The 25,664-nt window shown below is 35.8% G+C and overlaps 3 protein-coding genes across 7 annotated transcripts in view; 1 reads left to right on the forward strand and 2 right to left on the reverse strand.

Moving 5' to 3' along the window:
* LOC136247384 (tyrosinase-like) overlaps window positions 1–2,371 on the reverse strand; it is a 20,417-nt gene extending 18,046 nt beyond the window's left edge. Inside the window, exon 1 of the mRNA XM_066039065.1 lies at window positions 2,114–2,371. The gene's annotated coding sequence lies outside the window, so the exon portion shown is untranslated. The remainder of the gene's footprint in view (window positions 1–2,113) is intronic.
* LOC136247385 (uncharacterized protein C14orf93-like) overlaps window positions 1–16,134 on the forward strand; it is a 17,417-nt gene extending 1,283 nt beyond the window's left edge. For 2 of the 5 annotated variants that reach the window (XR_010697465.1, XR_010697464.1), the window contains 12 exons: window positions 3,838–3,923; window positions 11,836–12,231; window positions 12,285–12,340; window positions 12,396–12,472; window positions 12,685–12,726; window positions 12,991–13,079; window positions 13,125–14,947; window positions 14,996–15,112; window positions 15,164–15,597; window positions 15,650–15,683; window positions 15,739–15,864; window positions 15,921–16,134. Coding sequence is in view for 1 of the 5 variants with exons in the window: in XM_066039066.1 (XP_065895138.1) it covers window positions 10,311–10,376; window positions 11,836–12,231; window positions 12,285–12,340; window positions 12,396–12,472; window positions 12,685–12,726; window positions 12,991–13,079; window positions 13,125–13,409 (1,011 nt within the window). In the remaining 4 variants the exon portion in view is untranslated. Of the gene's footprint in view, window positions 1–3,837; window positions 3,924–5,217; window positions 5,445–10,259; window positions 10,377–11,835; window positions 12,232–12,284; window positions 12,341–12,395; window positions 12,473–12,684; window positions 12,727–12,990; window positions 13,080–13,124; window positions 14,951–14,995; window positions 15,113–15,163; window positions 15,598–15,649; window positions 15,684–15,738; window positions 15,865–15,920 lie in introns of those variants that run through there. The other 3 variants (XR_010697463.1, XM_066039066.1, XR_010697466.1) reach the window with 3 other exon arrangements.
* Window positions 16,135–18,861: 2,727 nt separating this feature from the next.
* LOC136245390 (tyrosinase-like) lies at window positions 18,862–21,329 on the reverse strand. The gene is made up of 5 exons (XM_066036916.1): window positions 21,217–21,329; window positions 20,721–20,974; window positions 20,301–20,601; window positions 19,479–20,113; window positions 18,862–19,420 (listed from the first exon to the last, which is right to left on the reverse strand). The coding sequence occupies exons 2-5, from the start codon at window positions 20,967–20,969 to the stop codon at window positions 19,067–19,069; spliced, it is 1,539 nt and encodes a 512-aa protein (XP_065892988.1). The 5' UTR covers window positions 20,970–20,974; window positions 21,217–21,329; the 3' UTR covers window positions 18,862–19,066.
* Window positions 21,330–25,664: the final 4,335 nt, after the last annotated feature.

Consider the following 25,664-nt stretch of genomic DNA (forward strand, 5'->3'; position numbering starts at 1 on the left):
AGATGTTTCATCTTTTTTCAGGGGAACGTAACATAATAGTATTGTTTTATGATAGTTATTGCTGCCAGGATGTCATATTTTGGTGACTACCTGCCAAAATGTTACATTGTTGTAGGGGAACATGATATAATTGTGTTGTTAATAAGCAAGTTGTTTGCTGCCACAATGCTTATTTTGTTTTTAGTATTTTTAAGCAAGTCTGTGTCTGCGCTCACATTAGTAAAAGCTTTGTGTTAAAAAGCAGTGTGCATGTAAGAAATGAAGGCCAATATTAACTCTCCAGGTAAGCAAGCTTTCGCTTTTAAGATGGTTATTTGTGCCACCTATTTGAATTTATAGGGGAGTTCCCATGAATACCTTTCAGAATGGGCTATATGGATGTTGAAAAACTGGAAAATGATGTATCTAGCCTTCTAGTGTATCGGGAATGTTGAATTCTTTCAAGGACATGTCCTATGCTTACATGAAGGGAAGCCTTGAGGCTTGTGTGAGAAAACATGATACCGTATTTCTATATTTATAAACCGTTAAAAATATTTCGTCGAAGCTAGCATCCGACGAAAATTAATTACGCGAAAATGTTCACCAACGTAATATTCGAGAAGTTGAATGAATTCGGTTAATTGCTTTCTGGCCACCTGGATCGAGGTTGCTGCGGTCTTTTAAAGACAAAGGCCTCCCTCATCCTAGGAGAGAAGGGAGCTGTCCGGTCTATTACACCGCACATTGGTCATGCCGGGCCATCTGATTCCGTGATAGACAACTACTACAGGACACATTAAATGGAGTATATATGCACAAATATGCAAGTTGATGAAAGAGCTTCTAGCTACAGCCATTTCACTCCAGTCCATTGCTTGACTTGTGACAGACAACTTCTGAATCTGGGGTGCAACCTTCATGAAACGGAGACGCCACAATTCAGTTTTACTGCTTGTCATTCTGCTTCTCCTGTATACAAAAAAGGCCGTATAGAATTAATAAAGTTACGTAATTCATTGTTAAAAAATTTTCGTCGCTTGAGGACACAGGTGAAAACTTTTTAACACAAAGATTTAACTCGTGAAAAATTCTCGCAGCTTATATTTATAGAAATACGGTATACACACTATATGTGACCGGATCTGCGAAAACCGACATAATGGCACATTTTCAAATTCTTTATTGAATATTTATAATCTACTTAGCCAAGTGTATGCTCTGGCCAATTTCAGCTTCATATGGCAACAACTTTTGGAGTTACAACCCTACAAAGTAGCAACAACAGAAAGTTCGATTTGTACAGCAAGCATTGGGAAAATAAATTACATGCGCTTACAAAAATGGCTGTAACTTACAAATACAATGCAGTACAGAGTTGCAACTTGCACCATTGTGTTCGCCATGAATAGGGGAGTCCATTACTGGGTACGTTGTTTCTTCTATTACCGTTCGTCACTGCATACAGAGGCGAAATCAGTGAAGAAAAATTGATTGCGTACAATCGTTTCAACGTGACGTAAATAAACGCCCATAACTTGCGTATCCTTTAGTCTACTGTAACGAAATAAAGCTTTTTGAACTCCTCTTGAGTAGGCCAATAAGACGATACCCAGGTTTTTATCATAGGATGCTTCCTTCACAAAAAAACAAAGCGTTTAAAAATTTAACGCATTTTTTTTTTGATTACGCAAATATTTTACCCATTGCAAATCAATGGCTTATACTGAAAATTTGGGCTTGCACCATTATGTCGGGTTTTCGCAAATCCGGTCACATATAGCTAATGTTGTAAACTAATTATATACATAGTGATTTAATTAAGTATTAATTAATTAATTAATTAACCCTTTCACCCCTGAATATTCTGGCAGACCATGGAGTCTGCTACAAATTGCATTATACAAGCTTAACTGTACACTATAGTACTTAGTTACCACACCTCTAAGTGATCGCTATAGACTAAGGGCCTCAACTAGGTTGCTTTTGTTTATGTAAATAAAATCGCTAAGAACTTACAAGACAACAAAACTGAAAAATATGGTAAAGGCAGCTTAAATAAGTAGTCAGTTACAAATAAGTTGCTACAGGTAAGTATTACAGTCCATACAACTATTCTAAACAGTCTCCTTACTGAGCGATTGTTTCTTTGGCTGGTTTCTTCGTGATCTATCCCAAATCTTGCATCATGCATGTGTATACGCACACGAGCAAATCATGCCACACTTCTGAAAACAGCCGACGGTGATCCCTGGCTGTCTTAGCCTATCAATAGCAATCCAGTAGACTTCAAAACGTGACTATCAACTTGAGGATGCGTGACAGTCGTCTTTTCTAACAAGAAAAACTTTGCAGTATTACGTAACAAACCCACAATAGTGTGTGAAGGATCTGAAACAGGACCTCTGTGGGCGTACACATTTCAGGGTAAGCGCATCGTACTGTAAAACGCATGATAGAAGTGGTAGCACATTAGAATTGTACTCGAAGTGCCTTTTATAGCCTCAAACCAGATAAATCTGGCTGAAGCGGTGAAAGGGTTTATTAAGTAACTAATATTTAGCTAGGAAGCGATATTGTTAACTGCACGAGCACCTGCATAAATATCAGAAGTATATAGTGTAGTGTCAAAATGTGAGAATTCGAACCATGTACACATAGATAGTAGCATGCCCTTCTGTATAGACATACTAGAAATTATATTCGCTCGATAGTTCTATTTAATGCCCACTGTAAATGTGTTACACAGTCATCTAAGTTGAAAAATAATCATTTAGCTAAGCTGCTAAACTATTCTTGTAAGCACTGTTAATATAACATACTGCACTTACTACCTCTTGTAAGTCGCTTCCAATAATGATAGTTGCTTCTGGTTTCATTCCCTTCCATTTCATTTGGGTTTCATCACTACCCCTTTAACACAAGCTAACTTGTAGTGGCTGACTGAATTTATTAAAGTATTTAATGTAGGGATGTTTGTGTAGGTGAGATAGCTAGGTTGTTTTAGAATACACAGTGCATCCCAGTTGCATGACTCTTGCTCTCATGTTTATACTATCGTGCACCCTACAGAAAATTACTTTTTGCAATGTAAGGATTATGAAATCAGCATGAGGTAATGCCAGAGGAGTTAGGACATGGCATGATACTTAGTATAGAAATCGTTTCATGTGTTCAGCTTCATATTGAGCTCCAGCAATTTTACGATGGACTTAATTAGTAATAGAGCATTATCTAGAATAAATTATGATCGTATTCAGGTACCTGTGTTATTGTTCGCTGTATTGTTAGTCACTAGTAGTACTGTAAATGTAATAGACTTTGGCATCTAAAGTGATGCAAGTAGCTGGTACATTATAGTTTTCATCCATGTTGGAATACAATATGTAAAATCATACATGTAATGACATTATGTCCTACCCCCTGAGGTAATGCAGCCATGTCAATAATGGCCCTATAATTATTTATCCAATGCAACTGGCAGTCAGTACAGCTGTCATCCATTTTTTACAACACCATATATACTCAACAAAAAATGAATCTACTACATGTGCTTTAGATGTTTAGTCTTACTGCTGAAACGTATAGCTAATCCTTTTCCTTATTAAAATTGTGTAACTTATATTGAATGATATTTGAGTACATTTGTTCCGGGCTGCTTGTTCATGAATTGGTTATCCAGTGGTCTCTATTTATCCTGCAGCAGCATTATTTCCACTGTCAAAGTGTTACACCCACCACTAAAAAGAAATACTGCATAAATACTCAGTTCCTTGTAATATGTTTGACTAACGTCTACATACACTGTAGCGTTTTATGTTGTTTTAACTGTTATGCATTAATTTTATGTGACTGCAGCATGAAAAAACAAATGATAAAGAAGATAGCTTGGTTTAAGATGATGACACTTTGAGGCCAACATATGTTTCCATGGCACTCACAAGGTATCATTGTATATAATATTTGATAGTAGGATTCATTGCTTTTGGCAATTGGAAATTGTTTCATTGGTTCACGGTGTTGGAAATGACTTTGCCCCATGGCATTTATATTCATAACTTTAACACAAATTCAAGACAATACTCAGTACAGTTAAAACAACACCCAGAACAACCTGAATAACTTTACTGTGGAAAAGCATACACACCAATTTTTACAGTAACTATGAATTACACTCCTCATAGTAACTCTGCCAAGGATGAATCATGGTAGTCAAATAGCAAGTGGGCAGGCTTTAATTAGGACACGATTTAATTAGGACGAGCACAGAGCTATACTTCAATTAAACTAAATGTTTCTTCACCACACACAATTGCTACAAAACTACTAGTCCTACTCAACTGAGTAACCGCACAAATTTAGTGTTATACAAAGTACAATGAAACCTCATTAATAGGGCCACCTCTGGGACCAAACGTTGGCTTTAAAAATGAGTTGGCCTTATTAATGAGATCATAAAGTACTACTTAGCAATATTTGGGACCTACTAGGCAGCCACTATAATGAAGTATTCTTATTAAAGAGGTGGCCACTAATTGAGGTTTCAGGAGTTGCAACTTATTTCTATTGAAAATTTATATGTGGCAAAGGATAACTAGCGAAGTAAGCTTGTAATTATTTGCATATAGGCAGGTAGAACAAAGATTTCTGTATGAAATCTACCTTAAAATTATCTACTTATGATGGATACATTCCTTAGCTTAGACATCCACGGCTGTACTTTTTAAAACAAGTTCAAGTGTCCTCTTAACTCCCGCTACTTTGTACAAAATAACTCCAATAAATTTGTGCAGTTACTTACTTATATCATGTGAGTATAACAGAAAGAACTAGCAGTTTTGAACCTATTGTGTACCTGGTTTGTAACTGTATACTTTGTCATGTGTAGTGAGCATGGTAAATTGGGTAGTCAACGTAGTTACGCTAATTGTGGTAGTGAGACTAGTGACTTTGCATATTATTAGTTTCAACTACTTTCTAATAACTTGCCATGATGAAACTCTTTCACCTTGTGATGAGTTGGGCCATAATTACAAGGCTGCGTGTATGGTATGTTGGGTTGGGCTTGCCCGCTCAGCAACATAATATAGACTGGGAGTTGGTTTCCAGTAGACAGTTTAATTATGATCAATTCCTGTACCAATGCAATGAATGCATACAATTGCCAAAGAGATGAATTCAACTGCCAAACCTTAATCTATAGTACATGTGCATTTATCTCTCACTAACTATTTGTAGACCTTGACTGCCTTTTAAGAAGCACTGGATGAACGCTGGGAGAAATGAAACAAAGACAGAAAAATGCATCTAAGAGTGAAATAATTTAGTGCCTCCACACTACAACCTCCAACTTAAGTAAAGGAATTAGAAGTGTGACTCTTACAGGAATTTAAAAACACCATTCACTCAACAGTAATGTAATATATATGTACTTCAGATTTCCAACAGATATTTGTGTAAGTTTAGCTTCAATCTACATACTTGTATAAAAGTGCACCTTGCACATATAACCTATATATACAGTAAGTCACTTTCCAACAAATTTCACATCTGAACCATCGTGGTGCCAGCACAAATGGAAGGGTGTTGTATATAGCAAGACAAAGGACTTTATGCTATAGAAATAATTAGTGTTTTGGACATCCTGTTTGGAATTGACCACAAAACCCAAAGAAGCCATTCATGATTTTCAAATGATTGTCTGCTCACTGGTTGATCTAATTTAAAGTCTCTTGATATTTTCAATGATAAGTCCAAATAATTAAATGCAGCTAATGTGTCTTTATTAGTGTGCATATGTGTTTATTGAATGGCATTTATTAGTTAAGATAGGTGCATTTAGTATAAAACTATATGCACATTTCCAAAATCATACAGTATTATGCAAGTATGAATAATTAAAGAATTGAAATAAGTGGTACAAGTATGCATTTAAAACATTATGATATTGGTCTATGTATTGTACAATTTGCCAATAACCAAGGAGATGCTATTATACCATAGTCTTGACCAAAATTAAATTCGAGTAGCATTTTCTCTGAAATAGCACATCTGCATAGTAAACGACTTACAGGGATGTAGGAAAAAACTGTGTTTGTAATTGTAAGAGACTACACTAAATACAATGGAAAAGGGAAATGATAGGGTCTAGTGTGGTCTGTGAACCAAGTTACTTTAGCAAATAAATGCTCAACCTTTCTTCGTTTAGAGCACTGATGATGGCCAGCTTGTTCTGTTGTTATTGATTCAGAACAGTTACATAAAGCCACTGTGTGAGAAAAAAAGTGTTCAACTATTCCTACCTTGACAGAAAGTTCAGAATTACCACTCATTGTTTCTCCCCATTTAGCCATAACTGCTTTAGATTGCTGAGATCGAGATTTTGATGATGTAAAGTGATTTCCAAGAACTTCAAGATCAGTGAATGTGAAGTTTAGTTTAGGTATATGGGGGATATAGTCATCTGGGTATAGCAATCCATATGTAGCCTTAAGGTCTGCTACTTCGTGGTCATCAAAGTAGCATTCATAAAGTTTAGATGATATCTGATGAATGTCCATTCGTGATGCATTAATGTGACGAACTAAGCATATTGCATTTGTTTTGTAATGACAAAGGGCATGCGTGTCTAGTTGTGTATGATGTAATGAACCGCCTTTATTGTTTTGCAAACAAAGATCAGATACCAATGAAAATTCTGGCATCACTTCGTATGCTATTACTGAATCTTGATAGTTCATTACCTTTTGAAGAATCTGTTCTTCAGGTTTCATCCAGTTTTTTGTGAAGTTTTCTAACAGTCCATTAAATCGTTCGAAGGGAAATGCCCAAAATGCTGAAATTGGCCCAAAATCTACAATACAATTTTTAATATGGTGGTGAAGGTGAATATTTGGCGAGCAATTTTCTTTGCCATAGAGTGTTTCAAATTTCTCACAAAACTCTAAAATTTTTTCATCAGCAAGGTTAAGGTCTTCAACAGAAATTGTATACTGTCTTAGTATCACAGATGCTTGCACAAACAAGGACCAGCATTGAAGATCAGCAGATGGTAAAATATCCCGTAATGCATATAAACTATACAAATTAGTCCAATTCAGCCACTGATCTGCTGTTAATCCACTGAAGTTTGAGCCAATTTTGTATGGGATTCTGCCAATGCCGGTGGGAACTCTAAGTTCATCAACACGCTCTTGTATTACTGGAAGGTGTTCATCTTTAATAATTTTTAGTTGCCTCCATACTTTCATCATATGCTTTGCAGTTCCCAAGTATATGTTATGCATTGGATCAATCACATGATTTCTTATGATGTCAAAGTAATCTAATCTAGTAAGCTCACTGTAATGAGCACCAAGCTCTTTTTGGTTCTTTTGTCGCTCTGTTAATGTTTTGCTTGATTTGACTGTGTTAACTGCATCTTCATGATCTTTCTTATTTCTAGGTTTCCAGTTTTGCCGATCGTAGCCTGAATAGTCAGTAGCATCACCAAACTTTTCACAAGGAAATTTCTTAAGGCATTTTGAACATCCTAGCGTAGCATTAAAATTTGGAAAACCACAAACTTTACGAGTTGCTGGCAAATCAGACACAAAGCACAGTAAAGCAGCTCTAACAATGTTTGACTGTCCAGTGTTGTCAAGTATTGGAATGCCTTTCCATAAGTCTTCAAGCTGGTCCACTACTGGCTTTAAGAATCCATGAATTCTTTTGGGTTCGCTTGGACCTGGTATCAATCCTGCAATAATGGTATTCTCAATTTTGTATCTCTCTGACCTTGGCAAGTTAAGAATTGTTAAATACATAGCACCTATGCTATACTGTGTGTGGATGTAAGGGTTAAACCAGTCAATGTTTAATGACAGTGCAATGTTGTTGCGGATGGCCAAAAATGGTCTACCATCCTGATACTGAAAGTCTCTCCATACCTTTCCATCTGTTATGTCACTGAATTCATTAATGATAGTATGATGTCTCCATTGGTTACAGAGCTTTAACATTCCAGGTCTGTTCATAATGTCCTTAAGTGACTCTGTTATGCTATTAAACAAAAAACATTTTGTTGGTACCAGCTTATACTTAGAACCACATTTTATTTGTTTCATTATTTGACCATTACATTTGCTTCTCCGTGACCTTTGTGGGTGATCTGGAAATTCAACAAAATTACATCGTGGGATGTCAAGAAATGGATGAGATTGAGGACTGTAGGAAGACTGATCAAGTGGCTGTATTGTAGAGCATTTTGAACACACAGCATACTTTGTGATTGATTGCTTCCATCTGAGAGATAATGGAGAATTTCTTTTCAACGTATAAAGAGTGGTGGGAAATATACTATGTAATTCTGAAATAAAATTGTTTGGTGGAAGTAATGCAACTAAAGTAAACAAGAATGATTTAAAAAGAATTAATAGAAAGTGAATTGCCCGGTCAGGAATTTTAAACTTTAATTGGAAGTATACTAAAAAATATGATACAGTTCGTACCAAAGATTTACATTTTTTCTGCACCTCAGTTTCTTCTACTACATTGTCTGTTGTTGCTTCTCGAGATTCTGCACCATTTTCTGTAGGTGGCAGTTCACTGTGTAATGCTGTGACCTGATGACAACTAGTTAACTCTTCCGGATCTTCTATTTCAGGTGCAGCATTATCTTCAAATACTTCTATCCCTAAATGTTCACAATCATCCTCTTCTGTATCTGAAACTGATTCAGAATCGCTTCTTTTATCATAAGGTACACTCTCATCATGTAAAGTAGTGTATTCACCACATGATTCATCAGGATGATGTACATATAGTTCATCATGTAGTAAACTTTTATCATGTTGTTGATTTAATGAACTTCGCAGGCTAGTTTGAATCCTCTTCCCTGGACAGACACCAGCAATTTTATGCCGAAAAAAGCTACAACGAGAGAGATTTTGTTGACAACCAGGACAAACTTCACGATCATCCATTTTTACTTTCTCTTATGCACGAAAAAGAAATGCTGGATAAATACACTTTTTACTTTATATACTTTACAAGGACATGACCTTGAACAAGAACTTTGACAGGATTAAGACCAAGAAGAAGATATTGTAACAGGAACAAGACCTTGAATAAGAACTTTTAACAGGAAAAGACCTTGAACATCACAGGAACAGAGAGTGTATGATGTCAAAGATACCCTTGGCACAGGAATAGCTGCAATATACCTTAAAGTGGTCATTATTTCACCAGGAATGACATTATACAGGTAGCTACACATGAATATTGTTAAGAAAAGAAAAGAATTTCATTAGGTGTAATATTAATTATGTGGTACAGCAGTAGCCATATCCCAGAGATACTGTGCATTATAGGTGTACTTCTATTTGGTATAGCTCAAATTCTATCTGCATAATTATGTACTGCATGTGCATACTACTATATTACCTACCTAAGTTAGCTAGCTTATCTAAATTTCATGCAGTCCCTCAGAGCAACTAATAATGATTACTTGTAAGGTCCCATAATAATGAATAATTTTAACTTCGTGTTCCTGTAAGTGTATACATACCTATATAGATAACTTAGCTAACATCTCCTTGAGATGACAACTATATAGCAGGCAATGTATATATACACACCCGAGCATGCTTAACTATTAGAAATATCAGTTGAAAACAGAATATTATATTTTTAATTTTACAAATTATATTTTACTGTTTTGGAAAACAAAATAATATCTTTGGATAAATCAGATTGGAAAATAGTAATGGTGTTCACTGATATGCATGGTATTGCCTGTTATCTCTATCATAGAAAGATAATGGGAATGAGGGAGTTGGCTTAATTGTAATGAATTCAATTCAAGTAGTACAATGCAGGTCAGTAGGATGGTGAAAAATTTATTTTGTTGTTTTTGTAATACCCACATCTTGCTGCTCTTATTCCTGTGGCAATTAAGAACTCTTTTACAATGTTACTGCATGTTAATATACAATATATTGAGGTGCATTTTCATACAATCGCATCTAACTTTATATAGCTTATAATATGTGATATGGATCTGCACATGCATGCTGATAGCTACATACCTACAGTAATATAATTATGTTGCGTCACTTGATGCTATAACTAGCTATATGTACACTTAATTTTTGTGTGTCCACTGAACTGAAGCCATCTACATAGGCAGGAAACACCTCATGCATTAAGTTGTAAATTGTAACCATATAATTATCTCTTTAGTTCCTTTATATAGTGACCTTTCTTAACTGTGAATATAAATACACTGTGCTTTCTGCAATTGTCAGTTGATCTATGGTGATTTACAGTAAAGTATATATCGTTCACTGAAGATGGCAAATAGAGCACCAAGACAGCTGTTTACTTCTAGAAGTAGCAGTAGCAGAGATAGTAGTAGTGTGAGTGATTTTGTACCTATAAATGTCATACTCCTGGATCAAATGAGGTAGTAAAGGTGATGATAATATTATTCCTTTTTATGGAAACAATTAATTAAGCTAGTCATTACCATGCTTACTAATAATTATAGGAAATTAATATTTGCATCAAAGGTGCATGGACAATCAAAAGGCATACAACACTTCGATGTGTATGTATTCATGGAGTATAAATCAGTACTGCATAGCATGCATCATCAATTCCTCTATGCTCTAGCTACAGTTTGACATTGGTAGTTGTTTTGTATATAATATAATTCATTTCTGCATCTCCTATATATAGTAAGCTGCAAGAATTAAGATTTTAATTATATAATACATAAAGTGTCATGATCAGAACTTCAAATGTCTGTACAGATAACTATCTCCAGAACCTGAAACAAGGATATACTCTTGTTAATTCAGTAATACACGAGTCCAGAAAATTACTGAATCTACACAGTTTTGAATTTATTTCAAGAATTTTCTTGTAATTAAGGTATTGAGAATGGTTTAAAACCGTTGACAAGTAGATTTGCACCGTAAAATTTGTGATTTGATTATTAAATATTTAGGTGTCAAATGTGCCCATATGCATGGGTGATTTTCCAAATTCGGTCATATATCAGATTAATGCAGTTGCTGCATTTCAGCTTCTCTACTGAGAGACAGATTTTACAAAAAAAAATGTGACCGGATTTCACATAACAAGGCTTCCACACACACAAAATCAAACTTACGTTTTTACCAGAAATGGATTGCTGGCCTAATACACTATCACATTCCACACTGTACTTCCTTCAGGACTGGCAAGTCTGGTTTCTGTGGCAGCTTTCTTCCGACCCTGTCAAAGCCACGAGTGGGAGATTGGCGCCATTGAATGGCCATGGCTTTGTGATAATGGTGTGTAGTGAGCTGGGACTTCACAGAGAGCTCACCAATAGTGTTCTCGGTCAATTTGGAGTGATTTGAGGGCCATGGAGAGCCCAAACTTGGCCTCTGGATTCCAATCGTCTTCTTACTCCATTTTATACCCGTATATTAAGACCACCATCCACCCCCATCCTCCCACCCTATTACTATCACCTGTGATATTATTACTCACTCGAGAAAAGCTGCCCAAAACAGGGCTAATTTTGGGTATCAGAAATGTATACACCCACTCAGTGATAGCTAGTAAATAGATGCATACTTGGTGCAAATTTTGTTTGCACAGCTGTAGGCACTGGGAAGTTATTACACAATGATTACTTAAAATCGCCATATCTCCTAACGAAGTTTTGTGCGTCGAAGCCGGGTTTTGTCAAATTCAGTCACAAATTATTATTCCTTGTTATTGGGCAATGCCTGTTTTCTAGCTCTCCAGTATACCCAGCTACATATGTAGCTTAAAGCTATTAATTAATATATAGCTAATTTACTTTTTTTAATTTCTCTGTAGCAAAGGTCAACAGCCACATTTTATGGCTCAAGAGACCATGGCCAGACCAACAGAGGACAGGTTTCCAGGCAAATGATAAGTGACTCATATGTAGAGCCACAGCATGCCAGTCACCATCATTGGGGGCCCGGAGATATGATTCCTCCATTAATTGAACATGATCAAGAAGAGAGTGGTCAAAGCTATGAACAGTTATGGGATGACATAAAAGGATTTATTGCCTCAGAGTTAGAAAAATTCAGTGATTTAGTTGAGAATTTTGGGGAGCGACTGGAAAATGTAGAAGCCAGTGTACGTCTTCTAGAAAATAAAATCACTGAATCTACATCTAGTTCATCTGATGGCACACCACAAAGCACACAGAAACGTAAAAGAAAATCAGATCTAAAATTGCAGGTAAATGTATAATCATTCTGAAGGAAATTTTTCTAAATGCAATTTAACTACAGAGCAAGATCAGAGTGTTGCATAATGGGCTAGATACCCAGTTAATTGCCAGTGAAGGGTAAGTAAAACTATAGCAGCTATAGAAGAAGTCAGTATAAAATAATTTAAATTAGAATTGATAGCAGCCATAACACTGAGGTGGTCAAGGCAATTCACAAAGAAATTGGTGGGGATTTAATGACTGTAAGAGGTATATAGCTATACATATCACAACAAAAATTACTACTTATACTACATAACTCCATCTTTAGTCAGTATTGCTATTACTTTAATTCATAATCCCCATACTAAAACGAAATAGTAGGGCTGGTGGTCTGTTTGTGTCTGAAAGTTTTAGATTTGTATAGCTCCAATAATGAAATTAATATTGATGGAGCAAATACAGGCAGTATTTGTATACAGTTATTGCTGTGTATATAAGCTTGGATGTTGTGAAAAGAGTTTATGTAGATGCACTGCTTGAAGGTTCTTAGTTTACTAATTTGTTAAGCTGCTTTACTGTAGTTGTGCCCAGTTATACTGATAGTAAAATGTCAGTAACTTTAAGTATATGGAACATAATTGTTTTACTAAGTTTTAAACTCTCAGTAAACATCAGTGAATGCAGGTTTACTGAAAAGCTACTGAAATTCCAAACAATTAACTGTTCCATATACTGGGGATATACCACTCTAGTAAACTAAGAAACTTCAAGCAGTGATGGGGTTAACACATACCGAAAGAACTTTAAACGCTTAGAAAATGGAGAAAATGAAGATGTAACGAATAGACGTGCCATGCGAGCAAGGAAACAAAGGGTAAGTATTATTCATAAGTGTATTGTTGTTGATTATCTATGACAGTTGTGGGAACGAAGGGGCAAACATGTGAGAGATGATGAAAAAGAAAAGTGGGATGACATCAAGCCAGAAATGATGTCGGATGAGGAAGTGCTGCCTGATGGAACCATTGAAAGGAAACAGCTATCCTGGAGATCCCAGGAATTAAATGAATTTTTGTGTACCCTTGATACCAGGGCTGATGCTGCCTCAAAAACAGCAAGGAAAGCCAGAGTTCTGGGACCTCCAGTAGAATGTGTGCCACTTCCCACATGCCCCTCTTGGATGTTACATCATGAAGAAAATTAATTATAGTTGCTGACTACATAATGTGTGCTGTATAGCCATGTTATTATAACTATTACATTTACATTGGTACTGTTACAGTAAATCTTGGACTGTGCAGTGATGAAAGCTAACCGATGCCGTTTTATTATGAAGAAATGAGAGTGCAGTTAAATAATACTGCAATAATGTGTAAAATCCATGATACATGTATAATATACAGTGGTAGCTATAGATACCAAAAAAACATCATTGTCATTTTCTGAGTTTACAAGTCATAGCTTTGTTTCATCAGACATGTCAAGACTGCAGGCTGTACATAAAGAAGGGCATAATACAATGTAGCAAAGTCAGTTGTACTCATGACAATACAATGTGAGACAGTGGCTGTAATTTATGTAATTACGTAGTATGACATGCAGCATGGCATACAACAAATGGAGGGTGGTTCTGTTGCGTAAGTGGGTGGGATCCATACTAAAAGAAAAAGACTAGTGCAGTCCAATGGCCGGATTTATAACGACTATAGTAGATTTAGCCCAGTCTCTAAGTGAATCATTCTAGCCATATCATGAGACCATCATAAGATGTCTAAAACAAGGCTACTTATAATGGACCGTCAGACTACTCATTATAAGTAGCCTTGTTTTAGACATCTTATGGTGGTCTCAAGCTGCAGTCAGCCCTGCTGCATGGTCACATTGCACTTGTAATTAGATAGCTAATTAATTGGTAGTATGCTTATGAAAAATAAGAGAGTTAGCTACAATACACAAACCAATTAATTAGCTATCTAATTACAAGTGCAATAATGTGTATTTTGTATTTGTATTTTTGTATTTGTAATTATTTATAGCTAGCTACAGGGAAGACAGCATCACCCAATAGAGGCTGTTCTTCAGCTGTGCCCTGTAACAAAATACATACAATAAGTTACAATATGAGTACACACATACAACGAAATGTGATTGTAAGAGTGATGTAGCTAAATATTAAATCAGAGGAGGTTTCAATAATTACTACCAGAGAAGTGTGCCATGAAACATCTATGGTTTTTTCATGAAATGTTAAATTGCCCCTATGAAATGTACCATGAAAGTCAATTCTTGGTATACCATGGGTTGATTCATAGGCCATGAAATGCGTCTCCAGATCAGATTATCATGGTACTTTCATGGCGTTGCAGTACCCATGAAACATTAAAATTCGTGGGATAAACCATAGGTATTTTGATGGGTATTTCATGGTTATTTTCATGACAATTTCATGCACTGTATCTGGTAGTGAATGTTACGTGGCAAGGTATTCCATTCTTTAATGATAGTAGCTGTACCGTACTCCAGTAGTTGGGACTAACCCTATTCTCGAACCTACTTTGTCATTATGAAGGTGCACGTGATACGCAGTTGTAAAACGGCAAACCGCAAAACATGGTTGATGGAACTTACCGATTCATAGAATGCCAGCTCACATCTTCGTGAACTGACGAGGTTTCTGATTGCCGGAAAGATGTGGCATTGATGCGCGCTATCCAATGCGAGGAGGGAAACAATTTTCTCAAAGTAGGCTGTGACGATTTTGTACCGTTGCTGATGTATTGTTTGGCTAAGGTAAAAATACGCTACACAAATGGCAGGGAAGGCTTAGCTTTGAGCTCACAAGTTTAGAGGTAGCGTGGGATGGACTAGTGATGGTAACGTAATCCAGTCAAGTGCTGGGATCGGACTGTAAGTGTACGTTTACATGTAGCCTGTGTGCATTTACAACAAATTTGACAGGTGCAGCTAAGGGAAAATCACTGAAAATGTATTGGATTGGCTGGTAAGTGTGCCTTCAGTCTGTACATTTACAACTATTAGTTTTGACAGTGAGATTCACCAGTTTTATCATGAATTTGGTAAGTGTGTCTATAAGCCTGCTTTATACTATAAATTTAGGCTTGCACAATTGTGTCGGGTTTTTGCAGATCCAGTGACATTTACATGTATTTTGGCAGGTATACTGAAGTAAAATTCACTGAAGTGTAATCATGGTAAGTGTATCTTTTCTGCTTGTATGCATCTACCAACCACATATTTTTTTGCTAATACAGCTAAGTGAAATCCACCAAAGTTGTCTCATGGAGATTGCTGGTAAGTATACCTTTGCATAAATGGCTTATATTTTGACATGCAGATGTGGCAAAATGAAATGATCACTGAAATGATCCTAGGTAAGTTTGTCTTTACAGTCTGTTCATTCCTGTCCACTGTTCTTTTTGACAGATATTTTAAATTTGTACTATTAGTGGTATTCCAGGTAAGAGTACCCTTGCAGGCAATGTGTGTTTATTTATGACTAATGTTTTTGGCAGGTATAATGAAGAATAATTATACGCCACTCAGTGACATTAGGAAGACAAAAACATATCTGGTGGCACTACATGGCAGGAATCATAGGGTTCATATCTTCTGGAATCTACAAATAGTGGAAACTAGTGGTAAGAGTACCCTTGCAGGCATTGTGTGCATTTATGACTACTAATATTTTTGGTAGGTATAATGAAGAATGATTATACGCCACTCAGTGATGTTAGGAAGATGTACACACATCTTTGGTGGCACTTCATGGCAGGAACCATAGCTGTTCTCCATGGATCATATCTTCTGGAATCTACAACTCCATTGAACTGTGACTCCATTTAAATTTATTAATTTTGCTGATCTAAAAAAAACAAACATGTGCTTTAAATAGAAGGACTAATAATAGTGGGGAGTTATAATGCTGTTATACAGGGTATGTATACTACTAATATGCACATGTTATACATGGTGTTATACACTAGGGAAGTAGTGATAACACTGATATACACATGTTATACGCTTGTAATACATACTTATACACACCTGTATAACACAGCTTTACACATGTTATACATAGCCGTGTATATAGTATCCATACAGATGTTTTACAGGGGCTGTATAACGGATGTGTTATCTGTGTATAACATATAGATAACAATGTTATACATGTGTTATAAGATAGTGGATAACATACCATTTTTCACTGTGCTGGCTACCTTAATTAATTGTGTAAATAATTGTTCTGACATCATGACTTTGCAATAAGTGAGTGAGGATAATATGATATCATTAATTTTGATGGCTTTCTTTCCACATGTTCGTTTGTGTGGGATATGAACAACTCTTGAGGCAATTAGAACACTAGATTTTTATCTGCAAGGATTTAAATGATTAGAGTCTAAAGATCACAAAGAGTCTAGGAGGCTTTACAATGAGTATACATAGCTATATAGGAGTCTAAAGATTAAAAATGTAACAATCAACAAAACTGATGAAATTATATCTATAACTTCCTTAAACAATTCGCTAGTGACATAAATGATTGGATAAAATCAAGGACTTCACTTGTTCTGTGGTAGAAAAGGATGTGTCCTAAACAATCAAACATGCATCATATCATCCTAATAGCAGAATATCAAATATTACTAGTTGAATATTCTACTAATTCAGCAATAAAAGCATAATTTTGCTGTACAGTCAGGGCTACAGTATATCATGGAAGGTATAAGGTAATCCAAAGGCTGCAGCACATTCTCAGATATTCAGTGCTGGTCACTGTAAAGCTCTGATAATCATGATTAATTATCCTGTCAAGTAGCATTCATACAGCTTCTTTTGTTATCATTGTTTTATCATAGCTGACATTTGTCAAAATTAAAGTTACAGGTATATACATATATCCTTGGCCATAGAAACTAGGAGAAGATTATATTATAGTTATAGTAGTTGTGACTGAAACTGCCAAAACAGGGAATCTGGGCACAAGCTACACCCAAGCATGAAACAAATCAAGCCGTTACTCAACATTAACTATATTCAGGTGTTTGTGGCACTTGTAACAGGGAAGTCAGATAAATTTTAGTAAAAAAGGACAGGTTTTTCAGCTTTTTTCAGATTTTCTATTCTTTGTAATCTTTAGATTCCTATTTATTACATGTACATGCAGTAAATGGTTATTGGCAACTAGGTGTCTAGGATTCTTGTATTATGACGATGGAGTCCATTTGTATAAGCCCGTAACAAGACATGTTTATTATTATCGAAAACACAGAATGAGGTATGTTACAGGTTTTTGCAATTGAATTCGGCGACTTTGCAATTGAATTCGTCCCGTTTGCAATTGAGTTCGTCGCTGTTGCAATTGAATTCGTCCCGTTTGCAATTGAATTCGTCGGTTTGCAATTGAATTCGTCCCGTTTGCAATTGAATTCGTCGCTTTTGCAATTGAATTCGTCGCTTTTGCAGTTAAATTCGTCCGTAACAAGAATGGCAGCTGGAGCAAACACGAAAACATGATGTAGCAGCTGCTACAAGAACTTGTTCAAGTACAACGGTAGTAAACAACTCTTTATAAGGCAATAATTCTTCCTCTACAGCCTATCCAGCAACATTCCAAACTCTACTACGCCATTCGCGATGGGTGTGGTCACTCGCGAGCAAGTTAATTAACTTGTCAGACAGCTATCAACTTCGCGTACTACCAGCTTCAATTACCTTCTAGTGTCTCAAGTGTAACTCTCCAAGGCATAAATAGTTCATCTCTTAATGAACGGGTTGGTTTCTTGAAGCCGTTTTGTTTATGACGAATTGTAATGCAAACGCGACGAATTCTATTGCAAAACCGACTAATTCAACTGCAAAACCGACGAATTCAATTGCAAAACCGACGAATTCAATTGCAAACGGGACGAATTCAATTGCAATACCGACGAAGTCAATTGCAAACGGGACGAATTCAATCGCAAAGGCGACGAATTCAATTGCAAAAACCTGTAATGGATACATGGCATATGTAGAATTATATATATTATGTTTTATATAGGTCATGATATAAAGAACTTAATTATCTGACATTCGATAGGGATCTGTAAGGACTATATACATGAGGTAAGTACATTACTACTTGTTGTTTAGTGTCTTGCTACATTATCTTGCAATTGATTACAGTGATTATCAACCATGCAGTGGAGGCTATAGTGTACAGATGATTGTCAACCATGCAGTAAAGGCTGTGACAAATAACATTGCTAACATTTTTGCATAATGTATGATGTTTTTAAATTTAATATTCGTTGAGCTGTTCAGACAAGTGATGAAAAGAATTTAATCACTGCCAACACGCTGTGGAATTTCATTATGGGGCTATGAATACATTTGTAAGTGCATGAAAAAGTTTCACTTAATGTGTGGTTTGTGGGTGGTGAATGATAGATAGGCTTCCAAAGTAGTGCACAAATTGAAAATTCTAAATGTGCAAGTTTGAAAACTTCTTTGGAAATTGAGTTCATTTCCAAGCAGTTTCCAAACTGAAACTGACAATGTGCAAATGTGTAAACCCTTGAGTTTATGTACACGCACAAAACAGTTTCCAATTTGCACACTGAGGCTGTTCTTGCTGTGAACGTCATTCATAAAGTCAACAAGTTTTAGCATATAAATAATCATGATTGTTTAATTAAAATGCATGATGTTTATATGTATCTCTACAATAAATGCAAGAGTTATGCTTGTTACAATTTCACTTGTGCATGAGTCAAGAATTAAGTACTAAGATACAATACATGTATACTATATGCATGTAATTTACAATTTATGTTGCTATATAATGTTATGATACTGTCACCACCAGCCTTTATAAGGTCTTTTATGTATAGGACGTCTAATGTTTGGTAGATCACAAAAGTATCCAAAATTACGAGACCTTGTGAACATGTCAACGTTGGTACTGAGTGGGAAAAATGGAACCATAAAGTCATCTGGCTGATGTCCTATGGTGGGAACAGTTACTGGTATATCATTAGGATACTCTGCATCAGGGTGTCGCTCCAGCCACTCATCAAACATACAATCTACCATGACATGGTGAGGCATGAAAAGAGGATCATTTGGTGATGACACCACATCATCCATTTGTCCTCTCTTATCAAGAGGAAGATTTGTGGCAAGATCACCTGCCCCAGTAATGGTATGAACCTAAACAAGAAAAGTGATATTATAAAACACACAATGACAAAAATCATGCAGTACTTACCGTGCCATGCATTTGTTGTTTAAGTGCAATCAATCGAGAGCCATTTGACTTTGTGAGGGAACATTCAGGGTCAAAGGTGGGAGAACAAAAACACATTCTGTCTTTACGGCACCTACGTATATTAAAGTTAACATCAGCATCAACAAAACTTCGATAGTTTCTTCGTGATAGAAAATTATAAGGTGGTCTTTCGTATGTTCTAAAAGTCATGGCAAGATTTACTTGCCGACTTGTAGGCCAGTCAGGATTGTTGCTACTGCAAGGGTTAGTTCCTGTGAATGGGCAACGTTGAAGGGGACCAGTGTTAACATTTGGATCACAAATCTGAAAGAATTTTTGCCAACATATTGTGTTCCATCCGTCACCAACAATATCTCCAAATACACGAGGAAAACCACTGACATTCCTTGTTGCCCCAAGCCTCTTTTCAGTAAAGAGATCATCTGACAGTATTCCAGTAGATCTTTGAATTTCAATTCGCCAGTCCCAGTAAGGTAGCCTGAAAGTGTGATAGTCCAAGTGTCCCATGCTCTTTAACATGTGTTGTATTTCCCACTCAAACAACAAGTGAAAGTATTTGTGCCAAGTTGTGAATGCAGGTCCGGCATGAGCATAATCCAAACGAATTGATACGTCTAAAATGTAATATGACATTGATGTATGTAAGTATATATATTAGGATTAAAAAGTCAATTAACAAGTGCAGAAATGTATGTGACCATAATTCAAGTTTTGAGCCATCAAATTACATCATAATACACATGCGCACGTATCACTGCATGCAGATACAATGGATGCTTACTACATACTTATTTACATTACCTGGTGTAGCAGAATCTTTTGAAGCAAAGTGGTGAAGCCACACAAACAAATTATAAAGTGATACATTACTCATGCGGAGATTTGTGGTTCCTGGAACTGCCTCTTCTAATACAGCCACGTACCCTGAGTCAAACGAACGTGACTGAACAATGGTATCAATGAATTCAGCCCAGTCACTATCAGTGTAGGCAGCAAGTGGTCGTCGGGGAAGAACTTGTGACTCAGAGCAATCAGGTCCATAGTGACCAAACTTACACCGACTACAGTCATATCCCGTATAATTTCCATTGCACTTACAGACCTGTTAAGAGAAACCACAATAATATACATGTCAGTACAACTAGCAATTGTACAATTATTATAATAACAGTCCATTATAGTAGAGTCATGCATAGGATCTTTTTAAGTATCAGTACTAACCTTGGTGAAGTAGTGAGGCCAATTGCGACGCACATCAGCACTGTTTATGTCATATCCAGGCAAGTTCAAATCAGTACACTGTCCCCTACCAGCATCCTGTCCACACACACCATCACTTGTAGTTGGACAACACTCCAAGTTTTCTAGACTTGTAACATCACTGCATGCTCTTGGTATTTGACCATAAGCCTCCTGCCCCAACAGACATAGCAAGGCAATGGCCATGAAAGAAACTTGACCACTTTGCATTTTAACTACAGTGTACAAAAATAAGTTGAAATAGCTGCTGTAACACTCAATATGTAAGAGATAGACTAAGTGTTATTTAGTTATTTATTTATTAAAACTTTACAGTGTATGTGGTTGATAATTAATGTCATTTCACATGTATTGTATAGCTAGCTTTTCACATTAGCGCATAATTTGTGAGGCTGTAATTAGTAGAGATGGCCTATATGCCTAATGAGACTGACCCATATACATATGTAGCACTCACCTAGTAGCTAGCTTCAGTTGACGAGAGAAATAGTTAAACCTTCAATTGATATTCCCACGATAGCTAATGAATCCAGAAGTTTTCAGTTAAGCTGCAGTTTGTACTCATGATTTTGTCTAATGTTCCACGCTTTATATACTTAGTGTTTGCATTGTATGCGTGGGCTACAGGATATCCTGCTACCTAGCTACCTCATCCAATTTTTTTTGAAAACTTCCGTCGCAAATCTGGAGTAATTCGTGTGCGTGGGTTGTATGATAACGTGATCTAAACTTCAATTTAAACTTTCTAAAGATTTTAAGGCTTTGCAGCACAAGTACTACCTGGTCCTATATATACACTTAACAGCGTGGCTAAAGATTTCGCCTTAGCTGAATCATAGTGTACTTTATAGCTACCATGCACTGCTGTGGCCACTAAATTGAAAAAATCTCAGCAAACCGTTTATACCATTGCCATTACCGGACATGAAAAAGTAAATGCTTTTCCAAAAGCACATACATGGCAATCCATAGTTTGACTTGTGAATAATCAGTTGAATCTTTTTGGAATGTAATTGTATATTGGATCATCTAGTTTGTTTGTGTGTGCTTTATTTGTTTATTAGTCTCCTTGCTATTTCTGCATGTGCTGTGCTTTTCAGTGGCGGATCCTGGGAGGGGGGAGGGAAAGGTAAAACGGGCATGTTCCCCCTTTCCCACTTCCCATTCCATCATCCCTCTCAAGAAAAACTACATACAAGATCGAGATACTCTAATGGAGCAGTCAGTGTTCTTGAGGCAGTGTAGCTTAACTATGAAGCTGTGACTAAAGGTTCTTTATATACTTTATATAGTAAATACATTTGGTGAAGGGTAGTCATTATTGCTGTGACTTGTATATATAGCTAGCTAGCTACGTATGGCACACTGCTAACTACACTACACACATGCTTCTCAATATAAGAGAGTTGTTGACAGCTATTATAATTGCATCAATTAAGAGATTTAAGAGACCATAGCAAGCAATTTTAAAGGTATGATATAGTTTCACATCTAATTGCCATTCTTTCCTAAACAAATATGAGTACTGACTCATATTCAGTATAATACAATGAAGCCTCTCTAATCAGACGCTCATGGGAATAAGGAAATTGTGTAAAAATGTCACAATATTGATTATTAAAAATGTCAGATTATTGTAAGATATGTTGTGAACTTTTGGCATAGTTAATTTGACTGCAAATGAAACCATGCAGATGCAAGTTCTAATCTCCTGTTAATTTCATTGAGAAAAAAAGTTTAAATGTTTCAATGTGTTCTCTGTACTGCAATCAAAACATTGCTATACTTACGTAGGTGATTTTTCAGCAAGCAATAATATATGGTTATGCAAACAATTATCTATGCAGTTTTATCAGCTCTTGTGAGTAAGAAATTATGGAGACCAGTAGACTTTTGTTCTCTACTCCTTCATAATAAACTTCTATCTCAGTAATACTGCATATTTTCAAAAATATATCATTGAATACTGCCCAGTTTTCATCTTCAAAGATTTTAAGACTGGAATCTAAAAGCTACTGAATGATCACAAGGATTCTAGAATGTTTTAAAAGGAGTGTAAACCTAGGAGTATAAAGATTATAAGGAATAGAACAATAAAAAACTGAAAAACTTGTATTCTTATTAAAGACAAAAATATTTAATTTATGTGAAGATTTCTTAAAAGTGCCATATATGCATAAGCAAAGTTAATATTGTGTAAAGGCTTCACTTATTTCATGGTAGAAAAGGATGTATCCTAAACAATCAAACATGCATCATATCCTAATAGATCAATTACTACTAGGTGTGTTGTACTAATTTAGTTGACATAACTGTTATTTTACAAGTACCACAAATACCTGAATAAAGTTAATATGAGGAAATTAAGGGCTTCACCTATTCTATGGTAGGAAAGGATGTATCCTAAGCATGCATCATATCCTAGTAGTAATACAGAATGTCAATTATTACTAGTTTTAATTCAGTATCAAAGACATTTTTAGTCAGGGCCATGTAATGTATGGGTATACATGTACATCCTGCTCTATACTGCTGCAGTAGTGTGACTGTTATAGTAAGCATGCAGGAAGTATGTAACACACAATCTTAACCATTTTATTGTAACTACGTGGGATCTGTATAAAAATCTTATAACGTTTCCAAATTTCCATGTTTCAAGATTCATTATTCATAGCTACCTGTTCATAATGATTACTTTAGCTTATCACTATAAATTTACACTAAACAATATTGGCATATTAGGGATATAATGTCAAGAAGGTGATTATCTTGTTTACAAGTCTAGTTCTGGGTTGCCATTAAGGCCTACCAGTGGCGGATTTAGGGGGGTTTCAAGGTTTCCACGGAAACCCCCTTTGAAAATTGATTGCGTAACAATTAAATGCTTTAATTATTGCGGTGTGCGCCTCGATCGAGATACTCTAATAGAGCAGTCACAGTAGCTATTAAAGCAGTGTGTAGCAAGTTATTTCAGGTATTTTATGTACTATCAATAGGCTGTGACCTTTTTTTTTTTTTGGTCTCACCTTACCAAACCAGACAAGGTAGTGCAAACTTTTGCATATCTCATGTCAGTGTATTTCTCCACCTTCTAACTGGAAACCCCCTTTATAAATTCCTAGATCCGCCACTGCCTACAATGTTAACAGTGCAGTTGTGTACAATAGAACAACCATAAAAACTGAAAAAGCTGTGCTACTCTTTTACTAATTGACAAAAATATCTTTTAAACAATTCTTAGCAAGTACCATACATATCTATATTGAGTAATGGCTACACTTGTAGGAAAGGAAGTATCTTAAACAATTAAACATGTATCATATCTTAATAGCAACACAGAAGATTAATTATTATAGGTTTATTGTACTAATTTAGTTGACATAACTGTTATTAAGTTACAAACACTGAATTAGGTCATTGGATGCTGCTCAGTTTTCTTTTTCAATGGTTTAAAAGATTAAAGTCTAAAGTCTAATGATCACAAGGATGCAGTAAATAAGAGGCTTGACAAGCAGTGTCTAAGCTTAGGAATCTAAAGATTACAAAGAATAGAAAATCTTTAAAAAAAACTGAAAAACCTGTCCTTTTTTACTAAAATTTATCTGACTTCCTGTTACAAGTGCCACAAACACCTGAATATAGTTAATGTTGAGTAACGGCTTCATTTATTTTATGGTTGGGTGTAGTTTGTGCCCAGATTCCCTGTTTTGGCAGTTTCAGTCACAAATAATATAACTATAATATAATCTTCTCCTAGTTTCTATGGCCGAGGATATATGTACCTGTAAGTTTATTTTAACAAATGTCAGCTATGATAAAACAATGATAAAAAGGAAGCTGTACGAATGCTACTTGACAGGATAATTAATCATGATTATCAGAGCTTTACAGTGACCAGCACTGAATATCTGACAGCAATTTGTACTGCAGCCTTTAGATTACTTTATACCATCCATGATATACTGTAGTCCTGACTGTACAGTAAAATTATGCCTTTGATGCTGAATTAGTACAATATTCAGCTAGAAATATTTTATATGCAGCTATTAGGATATGATGCATGTTTGATTGTTTAGGACACATCCTTTTCTACCACAGAACAAGTGAAGTCCTTATTCAATATTGATTTTATCCAATCATTTATGTCACTAGCGAATTCTTTAAGGAAGTTAGATATAATTTCATCAGTTTTGATGATTGTTACATTTTTTAATCTTTAGACTCCTATATAGCTATGTATACTCATTGTAAAGCCTCCTAGACTCTTTGTGATCTTTAGACTCTAACCATTTAAACCCTTGAAGATAAAAATCTAGTGTGCTAATTGCCTCAAGAGTTGTTCATATCCCACACAAATGAACATGTGGAAAGGAAGCCATCAAAATTAATGATATCATATTATCCTTACTCACTTATTGCAAATCATGATGTCACAACAATTATTTACACAATTAATTATGGTAGCCAGGATAGTTGAATAAACCATATGTTAATATGAGTATCCATTTCTTTAGCTTTAGGAAACTAGACCAGTGGCACTTGATGCAATTTTTCAGTAGCCATTTGTGGTTTCCAAAAGGCTCTCATAGCTGTATAGCTAGCAGTGAATCATATATACGAATCAATACCTACGTAGCTCATCATAACATGTCATATATACATCACATTATTCTATTGGATGTACAATGATATACAGAACCCCGTAACAAGCTGGGAAGGCTCTCTCATGTGGACTCTTCACTGCAGAGGTAGCTACAGAAATGCGAGCGATTTTGTGCTTTAGCTAACTACTCTAAACTAACAATATGTTTTTGCAATTTAAACACATCATACAACAACTATGCATAAAAACTTAAGTGATATAAAGTACACAGGATGTGATACCACAAAGTTCCATGCATTGAC

Source organism: Dysidea avara, chromosome 2 (genome assembly GCF_963678975.1).
Source record: "Dysidea avara chromosome 2, odDysAvar1.4, whole genome shotgun sequence".
Taxonomy (NCBI): Eukaryota; Metazoa; Porifera; class Demospongiae; order Dictyoceratida; family Dysideidae; genus Dysidea; species Dysidea avara.

Coding starts and splice junctions, on each gene's coding strand:
- LOC136245390 (XM_066036916.1), bottom strand. CDS start 20,969: ATGCAAAGTGGTCAAGTTTCTTTCATGGCCATTGCCTTGCTATGTCTG. Junction 20,602..20,720: donor GGCCTCACTACTTCACCAAG/GTTAGTACTGAT, acceptor TTCTCTTAACAG/GTCTGTAAGTGCAATGGAAA. Junction 19,421..19,478: donor AACAACAAATGCATGGCACG/GTAAGTACTGCA, acceptor TTTCTTGTTTAG/GTTCATACCATTACTGGGGC.